Source organism: Brassica napus, chromosome C8, assembly GCF_020379485.1.
Source record: "Brassica napus cultivar Da-Ae chromosome C8, Da-Ae, whole genome shotgun sequence".
Taxonomy (NCBI): domain Eukaryota; kingdom Viridiplantae; phylum Streptophyta; class Magnoliopsida; order Brassicales; family Brassicaceae; genus Brassica; species Brassica napus.
In genome coordinates, this window is record NC_063451.1 from 48817419 (window position 1) to 48842326 (window position 24908).

Genomic DNA, 24908 nt, shown 5'->3' on the forward strand with positions numbered 1-24908 from the left:
ATCCGAAACCGGACCGAAAATTTACAAATACCTTTTGGGTCTAAATTTTTTTTACCCGAAAGAACCGGAACCGAAAAAGAACCGACCCGAATAGACCCGAACCCGAAAAGAACCGACACGAATAGATCCGACCCGATAAGAACTGATTTGTACCCGACTTAAAAACATGTATATCTAAAACTATGATGTTTTTGTGTTCTAATTTATATATATTATTTTATGATTTAGTTGAAATATCTTTTGTTAACAACATTTGTTATTATTTTTTTAACATTTTTAAAGTAATATAAAGCTTTAAAATGTAAAATTTAGAGTTTTAAAATGTTTTATTTTAATTATTAATAGTCTCATTTAAGTTATTTTGTAAAATTTTAGATATATATGACAAATATTCAACTAAAGTTGATGGAATTCGGTATATCATGTCCTTTTCAGATCCTAAATACCCGAACCCGACTCGGACCTGATATGGTCCCGAAAAATTACGGGTATTTTATGGGTATTTTAATTATAGACCCGAACCGACCCGGACCCGAGAAGAACCGACCCGAATCCGAACCGAAAATTTTAAGTACCTATTGGATCTAAATATTTAGGATCCGAAAAGATCCAGATCCGAAAAAAACCGGTCCGAACCCGATCCGAAGACCCGAACGCCCAGGCCTACATTGTGCTGTATGTACACATTGCAACAGCTAAAGGTTCCTGCATAAACTGTGTACGAACTTATCTTTTACGTGGTGATTGTGTATAATCATATCATTTAACACCAAATTATCATTTTATAGTTTTCACTTTATGTATATTAATCAATAAAATATACAGAAATTACATGAATTAATAATCACATCAAACAACATTTGATAAAAATAAGTGAGAGATGCATGTTGATGTTCCAGAAAGTTTACATCATTTAAACAAATATAGTCAAAATATTATAAAGTTCAGATATATGGGAACAAAATAGTCAATCATTCAAAACATTATTAAAAAAAAAAAGTCAGCAAAGCAAATGTATAGTTATGATTATTAGGGCTTAGTGTTAGTTATGTTGTATTCATTTGGTACCAATCCCGTTCATGACTCCACATGTGTTTGTTCTACAAAACTAATTTTGTTAATTGGCATATCACTTATCACTTGGATTATAAATGGAAAAGAAAATGTCGTACGGACAAATGAATTAAAATTGAATGTACGAGAGAACTCAAATGGTCTAAAAAATCACGCGACCCACGCGCAAAAAGGGAGAGAGTGGTACCAAAAAAAAAAAAAAAAGAAAGTCAAAACCACCGTTTCACTCTTGCTTATCTCTTTTAAACGACATCTTTCTTGTTGATCTGCCTTTTCATCTCTCTCTCTCCCACCAGAGTTTTTTCCCTCTCTCTCTCTCTCTGGTTCCTTGTACCTTCCTCTCCAATCTCCATATCTCTTTTATCTTCGACCTAGTCTTCTTCTTCTCCTTGGTAGAGTGAAAAGTATGATCCAGCGGAGATCTTTCAGCTGTTTGTTGTATGTTTTGGGGATGTTGTTGTTGTACAGTGCTAGTTTGGTTTGTGGTGGAGACATAGTTCACCACGATGATTCGATTCCACAGAGACCTGGCTGCAACAACAATTTCGTACTGGTGAGAAATCTCAGTCGAATCAGTTTTGTGTAGAGAGAGAGAGAGAGAGAGAGTAAAGTTTGGATGAGTTTCTGTTGGGTTTCAGGTGGAATTTAGGGTTTCCGTAAAGTTATCTGAATTGAATCTGTTTGATTGCTAGCTGTTGACCTACTATTATTTGTTCTTGCATAGGAACATTTGGGTCTGTAGAGAGGATGAGTTTGATTTTTTTTTTTTTTTTTTTTTAAAGTCAGATTTGACTCTACATTTTTTTCACAGCTAAAAGTTCTGAGAATAGCTACCTATAAAAAGATCGTTAAATGCAAAGAGGAAATTCATTGTTGTTTGAACTCTCTGATAAGAACAGGTTCTTATACTTTTTAGTTTAAAGTTAAAAAACACAGTTCCGCTGAGAAAGAACCCGGTCTAAGAATCCCTGGTTAATCATGGTCTAATTGTTAGAGCCAGTTTAGTTTCCCTGTCTGTTTCTCGAAGGTGTATTCATCTTCCAAACATAATGATGAACTAGGAACATAATTTCCATGGGTGACAGGTCAAAGTCCCAACTCGAGTAGATGGGAAAGAAAAAGAGGAGTTTGTTGGTGTCGGTGCTAGGTTTGGGCCTACCTTGGAATCTAAGGAGAAGCATGCTACCCTCATCAAACTCGCCCTTGCCGACCCTCCTGATTGCTGCACCACCCCCAAATCCAAGGTTACCCTTTTTCTTTGACACTTTTTTTATATCCAGTTTTAATTCTCATATGCTTCGTTTTCTTTTTGGGTTGGTAGCTTACTGGAGAGGTCATTCTTGTTCACCGTGGTAATTGCAGTTTTACCACCAAAACTAAGGTAGCTGAAGCTGCTGGTGCCTCTGCCATCCTCATCATAAACAACAGCACTGGTAATCTCTACAAGATGTTCCTTCCAATTACTTTGAGAATTCTCTTGAGCTTTGAATGTTGTTGCCTTTTGCAGATCTTTTTAAGATGGTATGTGAGAAGGGTGAAAACGTTTTAGATATCAATATCCCTGTTGTTATGCTACCTATTGATGCTGGTAGAAGCCTCGAGGAGACCGTTCAGAGTAACTCCATAGGTATACCACTCTTAGCTTGCTTCCAGTTCTACTTCACCAGAGATTGGTCTTTTTCGTGAGTTGTTATTATTGTCTTCTAGCTTTCTCTCTTTTATTTTCAGTGTTGTTGTTGACTGTATTTGTTCAGTTACCTTGCAGCTATATTCGCCTAAACGTCCAGCAGTTGATGTGGCTGAGGTCTTTCTATGGCTTATGGCTGTTGGTACCATCCTTTGTGCTTCTTATTGGTCTGCTTGGACCGCTAGGGAAGAAGCCATTGAGCAAGACAAGCTGCTAAAGGTGCATTAATAATCTTACATTGTGGTCTGTACCTTTTGGCTGCCAAGGAAAATGGAAGTCCTTTCTCTAAGGCTTTGAATGTAAATATTGCAGGACGGATCAGATGAACTGTTGCAGGTATCAACCACAAGCTCTAGAGGGGTTGTTGAGATCACCGTGATATCAGCAATTTTGTTTGTGGTGGTTGCTTCTTGTTTCCTCATCATGCTCTACAAGCTCATGTCATTCTGGTTTATAGAAGTGTTGGTGGTCCTCTTTTGCATCGGTGGCGTAGAGGTAAAGTTCGTTCATCTTTTCTCCAACTGAATCTATAGTTTACTGAGATTATTGTTGGTGATGTCAGGGGCTGCAAACCTGTTTGGTCGCTTTGCTCTCATGGTATGTAGTTATTATCACTCGTTAAAAAGAAAAGGCGGGACTGACGTTGGATTTTAATAATATAGTTTCAGATGGTTCCGGCGAATAGGAGAATCATATGCGAAAGTTCCTTTGCTGGGGGCAGTCTCATACTTGACTCTGGCCGTTTGTCCCTTGTGCATAGTATCTGCTGTTATCTGGGCAGTTTACCGCCAATACCCTTTTGCTTGGATAGGCCAAGATATCCTTGTAACCACCTCCCTTTCTCTCTTAACTGACTTCTCTTTCAGTCCCATGTATTATAATGTTTCATTTTTGCTTGCTTACAGGGAATCTCGCTGATAATCACAGTTCTTCAAATCGTCCGGGTACCAAATCTTAAGGTAATTTCCTTTTCGGATGCCTCACCATCAAATACCAGCTTCCTGTTTCAGACCATCATTTTAATGTAAAACAGGTTGGAGTTGTTCTTCTCAGCTGTGGCTTCATGTATGACATCTTCTGGGTTTTTGTTTCAAAATGGTGGTTCCGTGAAAGCGTGATGATTGTGGTAGCTCGTGGTGACAAAAGCGGAGAGGACGGCATCCCTATGCTACTAAAGATCCCACGTATGTTTGATCCTTGGGGTGGCTACAGTATCATCGGTTTTGGCGATATCATCTTACCTGGACTTCTTGTCACTTTTGCACTCAGGTTTGCCGCTACCTACAATCCCCTCACGCTGCTGTTGTATGGTGCTCTGAGCCAGAAGAGCTTTTCCTGATCTAAGTGTTAAAATTGCAGATACGACTGGCTGGCAAACAAGAGGCTCAAGTCTGGATACTTCCTTTGGACAATGTCTGCTTATGGTCTAGGTATGTATGTTCCCCCTCCCTCAAGTCAAACTAGAAATTTCCAGAATCTAACTTATTACTGTCTCACAGGTCTTCTCATAACATATATTGCTTTAAACTTGATGGATGGACACGGGCAACCAGCTTTGCTTTACATCGTTCCATTCATACTTGGTAAAGTCCTCAATTTGAAAACCAAAAAAAGCTGAGCCATGGGATCTGAGAATGGCGTTTGTGGCACATTTGTCAGGTACTTTGACAGTGTTAGGTCATAAGAGAGGTGATCTGAAGACCTTATGGACAACAGGGGAACCCGAGAGGCCATGTCCTCACGTTCGCCTTCAACATCAATCTTAAAAGAAACCCCATGGGATCAGACCAGATCATTCTCTAGTTTTATTGTTAATACGGACACACGCTTGGTAGGTTTATATATAAATGTATCTCTTCCTCACCCCTTACAGAACCAAAGTAGAACCCCCCGCCCTTCCTACACACCCTCTGGTCTTTTACTCTGTTCATTTTTAACCTCCTTTTCTTACTTACATCTTTCTTCTATTCAACAAAGAAGAAGAAAAAAGAATTAGACTGAGTGAGATTTATTTTTATTTTTAATTCTACATAGTAATCCAATAGTCTTAAGTAGGCATAGGCATAAAATCCGGAACCCGAAATCCGAACCGAATCCGAACCGAAAAATCCGACCCGTTATCCGATCCGAAACATAAAAATATCCGAACGGATCTTATAGGGTGGTACAAAAAATATCTGAACCCGAAATGTTATTAACCGAACCCGAACGGGTAACCCGAAAAATCCGAAATTAATAGTCAATATAAATATTTTGAAATATATATAAGTATTCCAATTATTAAATTCAATATTTGTGGTAATATTATACTTCCTCCGTTTCATATTAAGTGTCGTTTTCGATTTTCAATGCAAAATTTATTAATTTTATGCAAAATTTATTTTTCTATTGGTTGAAATATGGTTAGGTGTATATGTAATAGTGTTTTTTTATATGAAATGTACAAAATTAGTTGTTTTCTTAATCTGTGTGCCGAAACCTAAAACGACACTTATAATGAAACAGATGGAGTATATAATAATAAATATTAAAATTGTAATAAATGCTTTAAGTACACAATTAGTTATAAATAAGTATTTTATAATTTGTTCATTGAAATAAAAAATCTACTCTTTATAAGGCAATACATATTGTTGACAAATGATGTTTGTTTTCATGCTTGATTTAACATTTTATTGTTATTTTATATGTGATGGATTAATTTTTATTTAATTTAGATGTTTTTCTTTATGTTTTACTTCAAAAATTTTGTTTTTTACTTTGGTTATATCCGAACCGAACCGATATAACCCGAATCCGTACGATATATGATTACTTTATAGGTTTTATGATGCAATACAATTTTGAACCGAACCCGAAGTGCTATTATCCGAACCCGACCCGTATTAATAAAATTTTAGTATGAGACCTAGAAGCGTAAACCTGAAAATCCAAAAATCTGAAAAATTCGATGCGAATGTCAACGGATACCCGAACGCCCAGGCCTAGTCTTGAGCGAGATTAATTCTCAAAAGAGATAATAATAATATGGGAAAATGGTTTAGTATGGTTGTTTGGTGAGGTTGTAGGCTTGTAGCTAGAGTTCTCAATGCGAGCTACCCACTTTAGGACCACCTTGCAATGCGTCAAAATGAATTTTGATCCATCACGGTCGGCTCGTTTGATCCGATAGTGACAATTTTAAGAAACCCAAATATTCTAGGCATTAAAAATAAAATATAAGAGAGACCTAAGCCAAAACTAAAGACCAAAGATCTGCTATATCCGGCTGTCATGGCCCTCACTCTCGCAAAGAATGTACTGATGGACGAAACAGATTGAGTAACTAAGCATATCGATCCCAGTTGCTGAAGGTGATTGGCTTCTTTTCAAACATTAATTTGGTATTGTAACATTGTTCTATTAATTAGAGTGGCAGGGAAGAGCCAGTGTAAAATCCACTTCAGACAACATTCAACCCATTACTGATTTTTGTTGTAGTTTTTGCGAAACTATAAATGACTAAATCACAAATAGATACCAAATGGCAAGAAGCTTAAATTTTCAAATATTATAAATTTGGCTTCTTGTTTTTCACAATATAATATGTTGGCAATAGTCTTTTTAGTAGTTTTATTCAATATATAAAGAATAGAAGAGTAATAATTTGGTGGTAAGAGTTTGGGGCTTGAGTAGTAAGTAACCCATTCATCAATGGGAATCCTGAATAGGAGTAAGAGGCATTTTGCCACCGTAGATGTCTGGAAGTTGAGCTTCGTCGATGTCTTCAAGCAGAGTGGGAGTCAGTTTCTTGTTCTCCACGAAAACAATCTGCCCCCAAAAAAACAAAAATGTAGCAATCGAAGTTTCAAAACAATACACAGAGTCTAAATAAACAATAAGAGATGGCGTAGCTGTGTCTGAGCTAAATATATATACCTTTTTCTTGGTGTTGGTATCGACAAACGGGTAAATGACCTTCCAGGCGGTCATGAAAATGTAGGGAGCACGAACAAAATAGAGTTTATCTAGTCTCTCTGGATAGCAATCCTGATAAAGACAAAAAAATGCTTTTTTACGTTCAATTATTGCATATCAATTTGTGAAAAAGGAAAATGTTATTGCCAGGACCAAAATTATAGAATCGATATTTAGTAGGTAGTTCGGCAGTATTGCCAAGAAGTATTTATTAGTTGGGGGTCTACGTCTTTATTGTTGGTCCTTGAACCCCCAAGAATTCAGGATACAATAAAATTCATCTTAAAGTTAGCAAAAGACAATGTTTTTTTTTTTTGTTATTACTGCTAACGACTTTGACAAATGACTGAAGATTTATTATGGTTTATTTCATTCACACACAGACCCTAAATAGCATTATTTTGTGTGTGTTTTGGCTAGTGGGGAATAGACAAAGTGTTGTTACCTGCAAAGTGGAAAGAGCAGCAAGGTAGCCCCGGATGTCACAGTTAGAATATCCCCACCCTTGCAGATCCACTATAGCTCTGAATTTTTCTTCACCTCTCGGCATTCTTAATTAGATACAAAAAAAAAAAAAAATTGCATTAGAGGCATGGTTTGGCCTAATAATCATTTTAAAATATTTGGACTGACTATAAATAGATATTAACCTTGCACATATCTTCTCCAGCGCGTAAACTACAAAACCTGCTCGAAAACATTGAAGAAGATTAGGAAAAAAATGAGGTTGGAATGATGATACGTAAGAAGATAAATTTGGTGATAGAGGTGGTGTGGATGACTAACGCTTGAACTCCTCAGGGTTGCCTTTGGAAGGGTTGTGTCTGTTGCCAACGATAACAAGGATAGGTCGACCCTTCTTGTCATGTCCCTGCATGCACACTTTATGGTGCGACAGATCATTCGCAATCTCTGATTCTGGTATGTGCCCCTTTGGGAGAACGGTTTTTTTCCAAGCAAGGTACTTGAGGAATAATGCTGAAGCCTTTTCAATGTCCATATCACGCGCCCGAAGAAACCGCCTGATCATTAGGTCATCCACTTCCTGCCCACAAATTTAACAACATTCAGTGTAAGGAGACAGTAAGTAACACACACAAAAAGAAACAAAATGTTTTTTAATTAATTAGTCAAGATTATGGAAATTAAGTCAATTCAATACTTGTCAACCTTAGTGGAGGGATCTTGTCGGTCGCAAAGAGCTCTCATAATGCCAACTTTGCTCCTCTCCATCTCATCTTCGATCAATGGCTCGTTCTCAGCTTCACAGCTTCAGCTGATATTGATACACTCTCCACCACTTGTTGCTTGTTGTTCTCCTTTTCCATTCTGTTTCTCCAGGGAGCAGAGGGTGAGAGAGAGTGAAAGAGAAAGAGATTGGATCTTGATCATAATAAAGGCAACTGCTGGAGGGATAAGTAGCATTCAATGCGGTTGGGCTCCTCTCCCCGTCAACGTCGACACCCAACTTGCTCTTCTCATTTATTGACTTGTTCGTTCAACTAATCTATACATTAAGGAAGAAAAGAAGAAGACAATCTCCCTACTCAAACTCACAATTATTGGGTCTCTCTTGGGCTCAGACTCAAGGTATGATTGATTCGCGTGACTTTTGTTCTTTTGCTTGCTAGGCCCAAAATGAGCCTGTTCATAGATCATGAGACATTATAAATTCAAAATTTTAAATTATTATCAAACAAACGAGTAATAAAAAAGGAATATGAAACTCAGTTAAGCCATCCACGTCAGCTTGGAAAATCGTTCAATAAGGAGTTTGTTTTTTTGTCACGTCAAGCATCTGTGGGTCCCACTCAATAAAATCTGATTTTAATAATGAATTTTGTGATTTATAAAATGGATTTCCTAATCTGTCTACGCCAACTCTATGTTTCGTAAAAACATTGGGCCTAAATCTTTTCAAACCTTACTCTATCCTATTTTCATTTTAATATAAAATAAAATGATAACCCAAAAACTCAAAAGAAAACAGCCCACAGAAAAGTTTGTCGACATAGAAAAAGGATCGCCAGTGCTCACTATTCTTCGTATTCTTCCACTTTCCTCAATCGTATCGTCGCCATTGAAAGCAAAAGAAGCTTGGACACTGAAAAGCCCAAAAAAGACCAACGTTTCATCTACAGAGCTTAAAAAACCGTTTTCAATCCAAAACTTCTCATTCAATTCCAAATCATTTAACTCACTATGTATCATCACTGTAATTCCCACTCCGGTCGTTTCATGTTTATATCAACTTCCTTTATAAATTTAGGGTTAGAAACTCGAACCACACCCCATCATAAAAAAAAAACTGCACTCATCTATTAGTCACCGTTCCTGCTTCTGCGCCTTACGTCACTTAGACAATATGCATCTCGGACGGTCTTCCCAACAGATTTTTAAGCCACGCATCCGTTTCTGGTATTCTCTGTTTTTGTTATCTTTCTTCTCTTTTTGCAGCTGTAGAGTTAGTGATCGCAATCTGAGTTTATGTTCTTTTAATCTATTTTTTTTTTTTTTTTTTGATGTATTATGTCAAATATGTTTGTCTTGGTAATGAATTTAAATTTAGTTTGAGCAAAATCTTACTCAATTCGAAATGTCATGTGTGATTCCCTTTGTATAGGCCATAGGGTAGTGGTGATCTTTCAATAGTGCAAGAAACTCTGCTGTATATGAAGAACTCATGGAGAACTGAGGTATGAATGATGTTCTTTTTACTGACTTTTGGCAGGTGAATTTTCGGAATCTAAAGATGGCGTGGTGAGTCTCGCGACTTTCCCTGATATCCACCCCGATTCTAGAGAAGGTAGGCCAGTACTTATATTTTTCTCTTCAATACTCCAAGTCTATTATCTATCTCATTCTCTCACCTTGTGCTCTACAACATGGCTTTGTAGCCTGTTAACTCATAGCAACGATTTGTAGATACCATTTTTTTAATGTAATGATTTACTAACTCTCAACTAATCTCTCACTCCACTGTTCTGAACAGAGCTCTTTGGTCCACGTATTCATCCAAGCAGCATGAGCCAACCACTACCGGCATATCTTAGAAGAAGGTCTCAACTTCAACATTGGATCACAGAGTTTTCAAAGTCTTCCGATGACAGAACTCTACAAAATCATCAACCACTCTTTCATCATCTGATTCATCCCTTCCACAACAACCACCAGCTTGACTACCTTCAAGCACCGGAACACCTTATCAGCGATAAGGTGAGGTTGCATATATGACAACTGACAAGGACAATGTGGAGACTGACTAAAAATAGTTCTTAATGAAAATAGGTAAAGAATATTGTTATTTTTTTTTTTGAGAAAACAATATTATTGTATCTATGATTTATAATTAACCGATTAATGTGCAGACAGTATAATAATAGTCAAAAGGCTACCAAAAAAATAAATGAAATCTAGGGAACACTGCCATACCACTACGCGAAAGCCATAGACCCTCACTCGAACCTTTAAAATTGCAATGAAAAAAAAGAAGATGGACATACCAAGATTTTTAAATTAGAGATGTCTATGTGTTATGACTTTTTCACAGGTTCTTTTACAACGGAGGCTGTGGTAGAGTCGAGAGACACAAGGGATGGTGTTCAACATGAGAATGAAATTACCTCTAAAGCGTTCAGGACATGTAATATGTTTTACCTAGCTAATAGCCATGGAATATATATGTACGATCAAAATAAGAACACATTACATTTATGAGGGGAATCAACTGTGAAACTCAAATACATTGGAAAATATCACAATGTTTTACTAGAGTTAAAGAAGGAAGGAAAAAAACAAATATGTCTAGACAAGAATAAAATGTGATGATTTTGGGAGTTGGTGGAATTGATGGTCAAGGGAAATTGTGGTAAGCGAACAAATCGGCAAAAAAGAATGATCAGGGGGCACAACAACAAAATTGAAGAACTATAACAGTTGGTTTAGAAAGTTGAATTATCACAAGAACCACTCAAACTCTTAACAAAGATAAAAAAAAAAATATTAGTGTTTAGGCTAAACAAAACAATAAAGCCCAGAAAAATATGTTATATTATTTTCGACGTACAAATATTATTCTCGACATGATACCCGTGCTTTCGCGGAGCTAAGACTCCTAGTTACTTTTTTTTTTTTGAACATAAACCCCCCTAGTTACTTTAATATTTAATTATCCGAGTTGCCAGTGGTTAATAATAGAAATCCTGAGCTTTGACCAAAAAAATAAAAATAATAATAATAGAAATCATGAACAACATGCGGGTATGTCTAATCTAATGAGGTAGGTTTCTTGTTATGTTCATAACTCAACGTTATAAAATAATTACAATTCACGATTTTTTAAACATGCGGTATAGTTGTAATATCTTCACACATGTAGACGGATCCCCTCTTCGTTGTTATTTTACTCACAATAAACGGATCCGCTTCGTTGTCTTTATATTGCATGTACCAACTCGAGTACAGCTACACATGTATATTATTTATAATCAAAATTCATCACGCAATGATTTGCCTGATTAGTAGATATAATCATATGGATATAATGACAAAATTTGGGTTTTAACATAACAGACTGTTACACAGTAACATAAAAATCGACAAGTATATTTTTTTTTGCCATCTTATCTTATTTTATTATGTTATAAAAGACCAAAACCCATACAGTACAAAACCCCAAAAAAACCATACAGATACAAAGTCCAAACTATAGGTAAAGTAAAGAACTAAAGATGGGCTTCGAAGCCCAAACATAAGAACCCGAAACCAACCAAACCAACTCGACAAACACGCATCGAGATATTTTAAACGAGAAAAACACGTATTGAGCCCTTAGCGAAGTAAGGTACACGTGTCACCCAATCCTTTCATCTTCCTCACCCCTCGAGATTACGCCGGAGAAACTAGGAGGCGCCGGAAAAACACTGGATCTCGACACTGCATCACCATCCATCAGCGCTTGGAATCCCTAGGCGGAGAGCATCCATCGATCTATTCGAGATCTCCTCCAGTCTCCAAGCCGCCGAATCCGAGATTAAAACCGTAACCATGGATTAAAGAACCAAACAAACTCCAGTTTAAAACCGGAGATATCGCCACCAAAAAGAACACAGATCATCCAAAGCCGACAGACCATCACCTATAGAGAAAGGTGTGGTCTCCTGAGTCAAAGTTGGTCGCCCATCAATAGGTAGATGCAACACCAGAATAGGGACTGGACATGCAACGCCGACGGAGCCGTTCATGCCGGGAAGAGCGCGATAGTCTAAGGATCGTCGCCATAACACCTTTTCCCGACAGACGGTGGTAGAGGCACCACACCGCCGGTCGGAGATCGCTATTTCAAAGTTTTGTAGTGAGAGGCCAGAGCGTTTTTAGAGAGAGAGAGATGTACGTAAAATTCGACAAGTATATGTTTGTTTGGATAAATGGATTGGAAAAGAAAAAAATAGTGGGAGAAGAGAAACGAACATGTAATCACAGAAAAGCAAAATACATTTCTGAGCTGTGTTTTTTTTTTTGTCAACTACATTTCTGAACTGTTAAGTTTTTTTTTTGTAGAAACTAGACTCCAAATTTTCTTTTTATATATATTTTCTTTTGTATGCATTCGAGAGTTCGACTACTATGGATTTTCAATATATGAAAAGAACCTCAGATTTACAAATTTATTTTTGTCGTTAGTAAAGGTAAAAGCATAATGTTAAAAGTTATTCGAGGCCAGGCACAATAGTCCAGACGATTATGCTTTCCATAAGGAACCTCAGATTTTAATAGCATGATTAATCCGGATTCTTAGGATGGGGTTCTTAGCGAAAATTAAGAAACTGTTTCTTAACTTCCGCTAGGAACATCACTCTAAGAACTCCGGGTTAATCATGGTCTAATACCGCCTCCATTGAAGGTTTTAGGAAGGGGTTCTAAAGAAAAAAATAAATCAAAAATGGGTTAAAAACATAGAACCGGTCTTAAATATGAGGTTTTTAGAACTGGTTAGAACCCTAACGTGTCACGTTAATATTGGATAATAAATTTTCCCTTATTTCTCTCTCTTCGGAATTCTCTTCCTCATCCGACGACGACTAACCTTCTTCTCCATCTCCCTCCTCCGACAACGACGACCATCCTCTTCTCCTACTCATCTTCTCCACGTTCCACCACACGAACCTTCCATCTCACGCGGCGCCTTCGTTGCCGCGTCTCTAATTCCTCAGAGGTAGTTCCGATTCTGAATATCTCTCTGTATACATACATACATATATACATACATACATACATAAAAGTATTTATTCAGAATCCTTGTTTGATTCTCAGGTTAAATCAGAGTACAAGCCTGGAGTTTTCGAGGATTTCTTCATGCAATCCTTCCGGAACAAACTGGTGGAGGTGAGTTTGTTGCAAATTGGGTGGATGCTCATGACATTAGATTAGGATGCTCATGACATTAGATTAGGCTAATGTTTACTTTCTTGTTCATGTTTCAAGTAATGTAAATAACAGGAAGTAGGAATCCTTGTTTGGTGAGTCCTTGTTTCATTATTCAGTTCATGAAAGTTTGGACCTTTTGCATCCAGGGAGCTAAAAGGGTTTTCTTTTTTTTTGCCCATGTTGAAGCAAGGGTTAGTGTACTTACTTGTCAATGGCTCATGGGACCTTGCAAAGTAAACACCATTGATCTTCCTAATGGAGAAGCTTGGGAGAATGGGGTAATGATACTACTCATGTTTGATTCGTTCTCTTTTTTATTTTTTTATTTGATTTCTTAACAAAGAGAAGTTGGAATCCAAGTAGGTTCTTGTGGAGAAATGTCAGTATCTAGAGGAGAGCAAATGTGTGGGAGTATGCATCAATACTGTAAACTACCAACTCAGGTTTTCTTCTGCAATCCAACCCAACCAGTTCTTATTGTTATGTCTTAAACAATGTCATGAATTTGGAATCTTTGATCAACTCCTGAAACTGTAGAATTGTATTAGACTCATCCAGAGGATGTTCAGAACAGATCGGCTAACCCGAGACTGATATATCAGTTGAAAACGAGAGCTCAGAAATGCAGCGTTTGCAAGATATATAGAGCTTCAAAGGTTGTATTGGATGACAAGTGGAAAAATGAGAATCAATGATATTACTGTGATATTTGTTTTGGCCATCTGCACAACGGGGGAGATCTTCTGTATTGTGACGTTTCTGTCTTTGAGATTAAATTAAATTAGATTAACAACGATTCTAAACCTTTCAAATCACTATATTTATTATTAATTTATTGATTAGAGTCCATAAAAAGTTCTTATTGATGGACATGCTCTAACACTTCTTCCTGTATTTTTTTCTTTTTTCTTTCCAACGGTCGGAAGCAACTTTTTATGGAAATGCTAATTTCAAGTTTACAGCTTTTTCCTATTTTACATTTCAACTGTTGTGACTTAAGAATGGGCCCACTATACCCAGACCTGTCTAGACCGTCCAAAAGAGATTGGGACCCGCTTTCTTTGTTGGTAACTAAAACTTAAAGAAGTGAATAATAGACAGCTCACAAGAACATCAATCTCCATGATTACAATAAGCTGCATCGGTTTAGTATAAAGAAAATAATTATAATGGCCGTCAATACAAGGAATTATACAAGTATGGTAAATCATCTCAAACATGCTACGAGTATCCGCTTAGTTTAGTAGTTTCAGAATATAGTAATAGTAACTATGAGAATTATTACATGAATTAAAAAATGAAATCATAATGTCACGACAACTACTAGCGCAAACTGAAAAATTAATAAAAAAGAAGGTCATCGTTATCCACGGATGACTCCCTCCACCTATTTATTTTCATTTTTAAAAACAAAAGCTAGATAGACGTTACAGAGACTCTCTCCCCTCTACTCACTATCCGTTGCAGAAGGAAAGCTTTAGAACTTTTAACGTTTCTAGAGAGAAAAGAAAGGAAAAAATGGAAGGGAAAGAAGAGGATGTGAGAGTGGGTGCGAACAAGTTCCCGGAAAGACAACCCATCGGAACATCGGCTCAGAGCGACAAGGACTACAAGGAGCCACCACCAGCTAGCGCCGCTGTTCGAGCCAGGGGAGCTGAGCTCGTGGTCGTTCTGGAGAGCAGGAATCGCAGAGTTCATAGCCACCTTCCTGTTCCTTTACATAACAGTGTTGACAGTAATGGGAGCACCAAACATGTGTGCCTCCGTTGGAATCCAAGGCATTGCTTGGGCTTTCGGTGGCATGATCTTTGCCCTCGTCTACTGTACTGCCGGCATCTCAGGTGGGCACATAAACCCAGCGGTGACATTCGGGCTGTTCTTAGCTCGGAAACTTTCACTGACCAGAGCTGTCTTCTACATGGTCATGCAATGCCTCGGAGCCATCTGCGGCGCCGGTGTTGTCAAAGGCTTCCAGCCTACCCCCTACCAAACCCTCGGCGGCGGAGCCAACACCGTCGCTCCTGGCTACACCAAAGGATCCGGCCTCGGCGCTGAGATCATCGGCACCTTCGTCCTTGTCTACACCGTCTTCTCCGCCACCGACGCCAAGAGAAGCGCTCGTGACTCTCACGTTCCGGTAAGTTCGAGACTAACAACCCCCAAACATTTTGTTTGTGTTTTGATGTTTGTGTATTAACTCTTAAATTTTGTAGATTTTGGCTCCACTCCCGATCGGATTCGCTGTGTTTTTGGTTCACTTGGCGACGATTCCGATCACCGGAACCGGTATTAACCCAGCTCGGAGTCTAGGAGCTGCAATCATCTACAACAAGGACCACGCCTGGGATGACCACGTGAGTCCCCATTTTACATACAACTGTTGGTGTTGGATGATTTCTTCTTTATTATTTGTTTTATATTTGATGTTTGGGTGTTGCTTGTAGAAGCCGGAAAACCGGACCGATGTAAACGATATAATAAAAGCGAAGTTAAGGAAATAGACGAATATATAACAAACGAATACGAGGACGATACGAAACCGTATTCGCAAATAGACATGGAGGCGAGATATGATCTCTTTCCTTAACTCAAAATATTCGCTCCGTTAGTGAGACGAGACTGTACGAATATAGAGTCCCAGGATACAACCATGGCAGACGAATCACGCCTCACTCGTGATCGCCCTATCGAACTATAAACTCTACGAAACACTCTCGCAATATAGACTTACGCAGAGGGATTTTTTGCTGTTGGATTTCGATCAGGAAAAAAAAATTCTTCAATGAAGGAAGAGGAGAGACGATATTTTAAAGAGCCGGAGAAGACCCACTTCCCGCAACAGCTGCTTCACGTGGGCGAGAATCTCGCGGAGATCGAGGGAAGTTGAGTTCCGAAACTTCTTCCTCAAGACTCTCTCTTATCTCGTTTTAAATTTTCGAGAGGATAACATGCATGACGTTTTTATTTTTTAGACAAACTACTTGTCGTTTTAAATAAAATTGTATGCTGTTTTTCCCGAAATAACTGGCAAAACGTTGAGCTTAACTTGGTCCAAAAAGAATAGTTCTTATCGGGCCAAAGGCCCTCCACCCAAGCCCAAGCCCAAGCCCAAGCCCAAGCCCAAGCCCAAGCCCAAGCCCAAGCCCAAGCCGAGCCGAGCCGAGCCGAGCCGAGCCGAGCCGAGCCGAGCCGAGCCGGCCGGACGGCGGCGGCGGCGCGCGCGTGGGGAGCTCTCTCTTCCTCAGAGCTGTTTAACCTCTCATGTCATGAAGACATATATATACTCCTCAAAATCAACTCTCCCAACCAATGTGGGATGTTGTTAACTTCATTTCATTAAAGCCAACAAGGCTTTTTGTAAGAACCCATAGGCCCATTTCATTTTCACATTTTGCCATATATTATTTGAGCCATTAGGCTTAATAATTAGGCCCAACAATCCCCCACATGAATAGAAATGACTCTTCTAAAACATATGCAGACTAAATGCAGACTCGATAGACTCTAAAGAAAAAACTATACTTATTCTAATCATGATTAGACTAGACAGACTTATCGAGAGTGTTTGCGAAAAATTCACTGTGTTTGAGTTGGTGGCATTTTTAAGCCTTGAACCACTCATAGTTAATATCTGTCGGGTTTACTTTACCAGAAGGTGAACATGATGTCTTGAACCAACCGGTGTTCTATGTAAACCGAGACAACAGGCATAACGCAGCTTCATTTTCTCGTAGAACTTAGTTCTCTATTGTGTTCATTGTGGCCCTGAACTATTCCTGGTTTTCATGAGTGAACTTAGAGAATATAGCCTTGCATTCATTCTCCTAGAAACGGCCCCATTTCACACTCATTAGGTGATTGACCATGAAAAGTATTGAGTAATACCCCGCTTAGAAGCTATGGAATCATTAAAAGCTTATGCTTATCCTTCACACATTTGTTAGCACTTTTATCATCTTAGGAGCTGGGAATAGACTACTTTGTCTCAAGTGCTTTGGTTAGATTCTGTTTGATTTTGTTTTCCCTTTGAACCTACGTCTTGGGATCTCCAGTCATGATAGGTAGGGTTGCCATCAAGCATCCTCATTCGTTATAGGCTTTAAACCCATTCCTTTTGATGATTTAGCAACAACATCTCGTGGCAAACCTTTAGTAAATGGATCCGCTAGGTTGTCAGCCGATTTGATGTAGTCTATTGTGATTACACCAGTTGAGATAAGTTGTCTAATGGTTTTATGTCGTCTTCTGATGTGACGAGATTTTCCATTGTAGAGATTATTCTGAGCCCGAGCTATTGCTGATTGACTATCACAATGTATGCGTATAGCTGGCACAGGTTTCTCCCACATAGGAATATCTTCCAAAAAATTTCTAAGCCATTCAGCTTCTTCTGCTGCTTTGTCTAAGGCTATGAACTCAGATTCCATGGTAGATCTGGCTAACACTGTTTGTTTGGTAGATTTCCATGATATTGCTGCTCCTCCTAGTGTAAAGACATATCCACTCGTGGATTTTGAGTTTTTAGAATCTGATATCCAGTTAGCATCACTGTATCCTTCTAAAACTGCTGGTTCTTTACCATAGTGAAGCCCAAAATCTTTGGTGTAGCGCAAGTAATTGAGTACCCTCGTTATAGCTTTCCAGTGTGTATGACCTGGATTACTTGTATATCGACTAAGTACGTTTACTGCATGCGCCAGATCCGGTCTAGTACAATTGGTCAAGTACATGAGACTTCCGATCACACGTGCATACTCGTTTTGTGAAACCGCTTCACCTGAATTCTTTGTCAAGTGCATTTGGGGATCTAACGGAGTTTTCGCCGTACTATTAGAGTAATTTTTAAATCTCTCTAATATTGTTTGAGCATAATGAGATTGGGTTAAGATAATTCCGTTTGAATTTCTTGTGACTTTAACCCCGAGAATTACATCTACTAATCCCAAGTCTTTCATCTCAAATGTCCCTTTGAGCATGTTCTTTGTTTGATTGATAATGTCTTTATTGCTTCCAATAATGAGCATATCATCTACATATAGACATAGCAAAACATACGCATTTTTGGTAGTTTTGTAGTATATGCATTTGTCACATTCATTAATTTTGAAACCATTTGACATCATTGTATTGTCAAATTTTTCGTGCCATTGTTTAGGAGCTTGTTTAAGCCCATAAAGTGACTTTACAAGTCGACATACTTTGTCTTCCTGTCCGGGAATGACAAAACCTTCAGGTTGTTTCATGTAAATTTCCTCTTCTAAATCACCATTTAGAAAAGCAGTTTTTACATCCATTTGATGGATTTCTAGGTCTCTTAAGGCTGCGATTGCTATCATCAGTCTTATTGATGTTATTCTCGTCACTGGAGAATATGTATCAAAATAGTCAAGGCCTTCCTTTTGTCGGAATCCTTGAACTACAAGCCTAGACTTGTATTTTCCACCAGGTTTTCGTGTCATTATCCATTTATTCCCTAATGCTTTGCAGCCAGGTGGTAAATCCGTTATGTAATAAGTATAATTTTGCATGATCGAATCAAATTCACTCCTGACCGCTTCGTTCCAGAATGGAGCTTCTGGTGAAGCCATGGCTTCTGCCAAAGTTTTTGGAACATTTTCTACTAAAAATGCCATTAGGAAATCTTCTCCAAAAGATTTTTCCTTCCGAGCTCTTTTGCTCCTTCGAGGTTCATCTTTTTCTTCATTTTCTGAAATATCATTTATAGAAATCTCGACGTTTGTCTCAGTTTCTGAGTTTTTGTCATTGTCTCTTTCTTCTCGAGTTCGTTTTGAACCTTGTTTTTCCTTATATGGAAAAATATTTTCAAAGAAAGATGCATTTCTTGATTCCATGACTGTATTTTCATGAATGTCTGATATTTCAGATTTATGTACCAGAAATCGATAAGCATTACTGTTATGTGCATATCCGATGAAGATGCAATCCACTGTTTTAGGTCCAATAGTGACCTTCTTTGGTGGCGGTACTGCAACTTTTGCCAGGCACCCCCACACTTTGAGGTATTTATACGAAGGTAAATTACCTTTCCATAATTCATATGGAGTTTTGCCAGTTACTTTGTGTGGAATTTTGTTGAGGATATAATTAGTGGTAAGCAATGCTTCCCCCCACATGTTCTGGGGTAACCCAGATTCCTGCAACATTGCATTCATCATCTCTTTTAGAGTTCGATTTTTGCGTTCAGCAACTCCATTAGATTCTGGTGAGTAAGGAGCTGTAGTTTGATGGATTATTCCATGTTCTTTACAGAATGCATTGAATGGACCATCATACTCGCCTCCTCTGTCGCTTCTAACTACTTTAATAGTTGTTTTAAGCTGATTTTCGACCTCGAGTTTAAATTCTTTAAATTTTTCTAAGGTTTCGTCTTTGCTATGTAATAAATATACATAACAATATTTTGTGCAGTCATCTATGAAGGTCACAAAGTACTTTTTACCACCTCTAGTTTGTAAGTATTTTAAATCACATAAATCTGTGTGAATTAAATCTAGAGGTTTATTAGTCCTTTCAACACGAGGTGATGGCGTTTTCGTGAGCTTAGCCTGTACGCATACTTCACATTTTTGTTTACTTGTTTTGCATTTAGGAATTAGATTTAAATTCATTAATCTTTGTATAGATTTGTAGTTTACATGACCTAATCTTTCATGCCATATATTAAAAGACTCAACCAAATAAGCAACTGGCTCTTTCTTATTCATTGAAACTTTTGAAGCTACAACTTTCGGAGGGACTGTCATTACATTCAACTTGACAAGTCCACCCTTAACATACCCTCTTCCCAAATACATCCCATTTTTCCTAATCACGAGCTTGTCCGCCTCAAAATTTGTGGCGAATCCATTCTTGCTGAGCAAGGTTCCCGAGACCAGGTTCTTCCTCATGTCAGGCACATGCTTCACATTCGTCAGAGTGACCTCATGTCCAGATGTCATCTTCAAAATCACATTGCCGCGTCCTTCAATCTTGGAGACTGCAGTGTTTCCCATCTTGAGCTTCTCCTCAGTCATGCTTTTCTGATAGGTGCTGAACATCGCCCTATCGGTGCAAATGTGGGTGGTTGCACCAGTGTCATACCACCATTCCTTGGGGTTGTTGCTTTCAACCATGTTGGCTTCAGTCACCACAGCAACGAGATCCTCCTCTGTGAGATTTGCCTGAGCCTTCTCATCCTTGATCTTTTTGCGACACTCAACAGTCTTGTGCCCCACTTTGTGGCAGTAGTGACATTTCCCCCTGAACTTCTCCACATTCGCATTCGCATTGATTTCAATGCCTTTGTTCTTGAAGTTTTTTCCAGAAGCCTTCAGGGCTGCAGCAGTTTTGGAAGGCTTGGCAGGAGAATGGGCGTGTGCCTTTCCTTTGCCTTTGTGCTCAGCCATGTTGACACTGTGCTCCTTAGCAGTGACCTTGTCAGCAATTCGGTTTCTGGATTCCATCTGAAGCCTCATGATGAGCTCCTCGAGCCCCATCTTCTTCTTCTTGTGCTTCAAGTAGTTCTTGAAATCCGCATAGCTTGGAGGAAGCTTTTCAATGAAGCTGAGAGTTGTGAATGTCTCGCAGATGGACATTCCTTCAGCAGCGATTTCATGGCAAATGAGCTGAAGCGCTTCCACCTGATCCATGATGGGTTTTGAATCCACCATTTTGAAGTCGTGGAACTTTGAGACCACATACTTCTGGCAGCCAGCGTCCTCACCTCTGTACTTCTTGTCCAGTGATCTCCATAGCTCTTTCGCCGTGGGGATCTCACAGTAGACACGGTACAATGGGTCAATGAGACGACCCAAAATGTAACCTTTACAGATGAAGTCGGAATGCACCCATATGTCAACAGTTGCAAGACTGTGGACATCATCAATCCCGTACGGAATCAGGGGCTTGTCCTCCTGGATGAACTTGTCCAGTTTCATCGTTGTCAGGAAGAACATCATCTTCTTCTGCCACGTTTTGAAGCCTTTGCCATCAAACTTGTCTGGCATCAGCCCTTGAGTGAACAAGCTAGGTACAGCCGGAGGAGTTTGAACTGCCACCGGACCACTTGCAGTTGCTGATACTGAACCCGTCTGATAAAGACCAGCACCGAATAGGCTACGGCGAGTGGTTTCATCAGCAGCATTTCCCGCAGGGAGGATAGTGCTCGTTGTTGCTGCAGCGGTTGTCACGCCAGTGGCATCAGTTGCTGCAGCGTTGAGTGGAGTCTGAATGACATCTGTGGTGTCAATGGGGGTGTTGTTATCGTTTGTCATTTTTCTGTAGAGAAATCATGAAAAAACGGATTAGTACTCCATTCAACAAATAACATATTATTTAAAAGAAAATAATAGTCTAAAATCGATGTTCATTTTTGGTATTTGAACCAAATCATATCGACATAAGTCTGGAAAAAACGTTTTGCAAACTCGCTTAAAAGCGTTCGCAGAAACCATTTTTATAGACTTAGAATGTTTCACAAACTCGCTTAAGAAAACGGTTACCGAAACGATTCATGTATATAACGTTAGAAGAATGTATCAACGTTTTGCGAAAATGCTAGAAAGCAATCCGCAAAGCGTAATGAAATAAACCAGAAACGTTTCGCGGAAGTGCTCTAAGGCAAATCGCAAACACATTTAGGCATAAACGTTTCGCGGATAAGCGTATAGCAAATCGCAAACATCGTTGTGAGATAAGAACAAAACGTTTCGCGGAAATGCTAGAAAGCAAATCGCAAACACGGTTCCAAAACCCGTTTCTATTAATCGTTTATCAACCCGATTAAAGCTTTAAACATAAAGCTATTTTGAGTTAAGATTGTAGAAGCCGGAAAACCGGACCGATGTAAACGATATAATAAAAGCGAAGTTAAGGAAATAGACGAATATATAACAAACGAATACGAGGACGATACGAAACCGTATTCGCAAATAGACATGGAGGCGAGATATGATCTCTTTCCTTAACTCAAAATATTCGCTCCGTTAGTGAGACGGGACTGTACGAATATAGAGTCCCAGGATACAACCATGGCAGACGAATCACGCCTCACTCGTGATCGCCCTATCGAACTATAAACTCTACGAAACACTCTCGCAATATAGACTTACGCAGAGGGATTTTTTGCTGTTGGATTTCGATCAGGAAAAAAAAATTCTTCAATGAAGGAAGAGGAGAGACGATATTTTAAAGAGCCGGAGAAGACCCACTTCCCGCAACAGCTGCTTCACGTGGGCGAGAATCTCGCGGAGATCGAGGGAAGTTGAGTTCCGAAACTTCTTCCTCAAGACTCTCTCTTATCTCGTTTTAAATTTTCGAGAGGATAACATGCATGACGTTTTTATTTTTTAGACAAACTACTTGTCGTTTTAAATAAAATTGTATGCTGTTTTTCCCGAAATAACTGGCAAAACGTTGAGCTTAACTTGGTCCAAAAAGAATAGTTCTTATCGGGCCAAAGGCCCTCCACCCAAGCCCAAGCCCAAGCCCAAGCCCAAGCCCAAGCCCAAGCCCAAGCCCAAGCCCAAGCCCAAGCCCAAGCCCAAGCCCAAGCCCAAGCCCAAGCCCAAGCCCAAGCCCAAGCCCAAGCCCAAGCCCAAGCCCAAGCCGAGCCGAGCCGAGCCGAGCCGAGCCGAGCCGAGCCGAGCCGAGCCGAGCCGAGCCGGCCGGACGGCGGCGGCGGCGCGCGCGTGGGGAGCTCTCTCTTCCTCAGAGCTGTTTAACCTCTCATGTCATGAAGACATATATATACTCCTCAAAATCAACTCTCCCAACCAATGTGGGATGTTGTTAACTTCATTTCATTAAAGCCAACAAGGCTTTTTGTAAGAACCCATAGGCCCATTTCATTTTCACATTTTGCCATATATTATTTGAGCCATTAGGCTTAATAATTAGGCCCAACATTGCTTGCTGCTTGCTTGCAGTGGATATTCTGGGTGGGTCCATTCATCGGAGCAGCTCTTGCGGCTCTCTACCATCAGCTTGTCATCCGAGCCATTCCTTTCAAGACCAGAACCTGATTACCTTCTCTTTTGTTCTTTGTTTGTATCGGAGCCTTCAGAATATTTGACATGTGTGTTTTGTTAGTTTCATGAATTTGTCTGGGTTCCTCTGTTTCTTCCTTCTGTGGATGTTCCGGTTTAATTAATTTGTCATCGTTATTTATCTTTACAACAATACTTAGGTTCATCCAAACCTTTAAACCATAAACCTTATAACCTAAACCCAAAACTCTAAACGGTGTAATGGTGTTTAGAAGTGTTTAAGATTTTGTCTTTCTTGTTTTTAAAGAGGTTTACACAGGATGTAACGATGTTTTTTTGGTGAATAAAAATTTAACTTTCATTCCAAAAAAAAAAAAAAAAAAAATTATAAAAACCATAAATCCTAAACTCTAAATTCTAAACCCAAAAATTCAAATTCTAAACCCTAAATCCTAAACCCAAACCTCTAAACTGTAAACCCAACTACTAGATAATAAGACTAAGGTTTACGGTTTAGAGGTTTGAGTTTAGTGTTTGGAATTTAGAGTTTGGATTTAAGATTTAAAGTTTTGGATTTAAGATTATAGTTTTGGGTTTAGGGTTTAATATTTAGAGTTTAGGGTTTAGGATTTAAGGTTTTAGATTTTAGGATTTAGGGTTTAGAATTTTGAGTTTTGAGTTTTGGGTTTAGGCTTTAGGATTTAGATTTTAGAATTTAGGGTTTATTGTTTAGAGTTTGGGTTTAGGGTTTAAGATTTAAAGTTTAAATTTTAAGATTGGAGTTTATGGTTTAGTGTCTGGAATTTAGGGTTTTAGAGTTTAGGTTTTTGGAACTTAGAATTTTGCATACGGCTTTAATTAATGTCCGGTGTTTTTTTCTAGCTGTTTAATTTTTTTTTTTATTGCATTTTTTAATTATTCCCGTTGGTTACGAAGAATACGGTGAATTTAACCATTAACTACAGGGCTGAACCCAATTATTGTTTATATCTTTAGTTTAGTTTAGTTTAGCTTTAATTTAGCCCACATACGTTAAGACCATTTACATATTGGACTTCTTTTGGGCTCTTTAATTTAACGTAGTATGGCCCGTTATATATCTATTTGGTAAGACAAAATACATTTTGACAAGAATACTACAAATTTGGCCTGATCAATCAGGATTAAGGAAGCAAATATTACTCCCTCTGTTTTCGAAAATCTTGAAAATAATAAAATTTTCTAGAGTATGCATGTTTATTAAAAATTTAATAAATATTAATAATTTAATTTATTTTTTACTTTATTTTACATTTTCCAATAACTTTTCATTAATGAAATTTAATCAAGAGAAAAAGACAAAAATAGCACTAAATCAAGTTTTTGTTTCCAAACTAGCATTCAAAGTCAAAAATCACAAAAATAGTACTTAATGTTTTATCAAAAGTCACAAACTTAGGGTTTACAGTTAAAAGGTGGGGTTTAAGATTTAGGGTTTAGGGTTTATGGTTTAGGGTTTATAGATTAGGGTTTAGGGTTTAGGGTTTAAGGTTTAGGGTTTAGAATATAGGGTTTAGGGTTTAGAGTTTAGGGTTTAGGGTTTAGAGTTGAGAAATGAGGTTTTGGGGATAAGATTTCAAATTTTGAAAAATAAAAAAATTAAAATTTTCAAAGGATAAACTTAGAAAAATGCTATTTTGGTCATTTTAGTTTTGGAGTGCTATTTTTGTGATATAAACTTAGAAATGTGCTATTTTGGAGATTTGCCATTTAATCAATTCAAATATTCTCAATTAATA

General features: G+C 38.4%; 2 protein-coding genes, 1 long non-coding RNA gene and 1 pseudogene across 5 annotated transcripts; 3 read left to right on the forward strand and 1 right to left on the reverse strand.

Moving 5' to 3' along the window:
• The first annotated feature begins 1323 nt into the window (after positions 1–1323).
• On the forward strand, positions 1324–4790 carry LOC106425987 (signal peptide peptidase-like 4). 2 transcript variants are annotated; one of them, XM_013866703.3, is made up of 13 exons: positions 1324–1627; positions 2160–2318; positions 2396–2507; positions 2582–2701; positions 2829–2980; positions 3074–3256; positions 3324–3358; positions 3424–3586; positions 3667–3720; positions 3795–4030; positions 4121–4191; positions 4261–4344; positions 4421–4790. In XM_013866703.3, the coding sequence occupies exons 1-13, from the start codon at positions 1481–1483 to the stop codon at positions 4525–4527; spliced, it is 1623 nt and encodes a 540-aa protein (XP_013722157.2). In that variant the 5' UTR covers positions 1324–1480; the 3' UTR covers positions 4528–4790. The 2 variants fall into 2 exon arrangements, with proteins under 2 accessions (XP_013722157.2, XP_022566809.2); XM_022711088.2 differs by having other exon boundaries at positions 1372–1627; positions 2437–2507.
• A 1502-nt stretch (positions 4791–6292) lies between these two features.
• On the reverse strand, positions 6293–8213 carry LOC106425988 (phosphatidylinositol transfer protein 3-like). The gene is made up of 6 exons (XM_013866704.3): positions 7889–8213; positions 7505–7763; positions 7369–7405; positions 7164–7269; positions 6680–6790; positions 6293–6571 (listed from the first exon to the last, which is right to left on the reverse strand). The coding sequence occupies exons 1-6, from the start codon at positions 7949–7951 to the stop codon at positions 6452–6454; spliced, it is 696 nt and encodes a 231-aa protein (XP_013722158.2). The 5' UTR covers positions 7952–8213; the 3' UTR covers positions 6293–6451.
• Positions 8214–8617: 404 nt separating this feature from the next.
• On the forward strand, positions 8618–11536 carry LOC125591365. Of its 2 annotated transcripts, XR_007327314.1 has the most exons (4): positions 8638–9136; positions 9342–9524; positions 9711–10006; positions 10269–11536. It is a non-coding gene; the product is annotated as an uncharacterized LOC125591365 (long non-coding RNA). The 2 variants fall into 2 exon arrangements; XR_007327313.1 differs by lacking the exon at positions 10269–11536 and having other exon boundaries at positions 8618–9136; positions 9711–10092.
• A 2692-nt stretch (positions 11537–14228) lies between these two features.
• LOC106377376 lies at positions 14229–23320 on the forward strand (annotated as a pseudogene).
• Positions 23321–24908: the final 1588 nt, after the last annotated feature.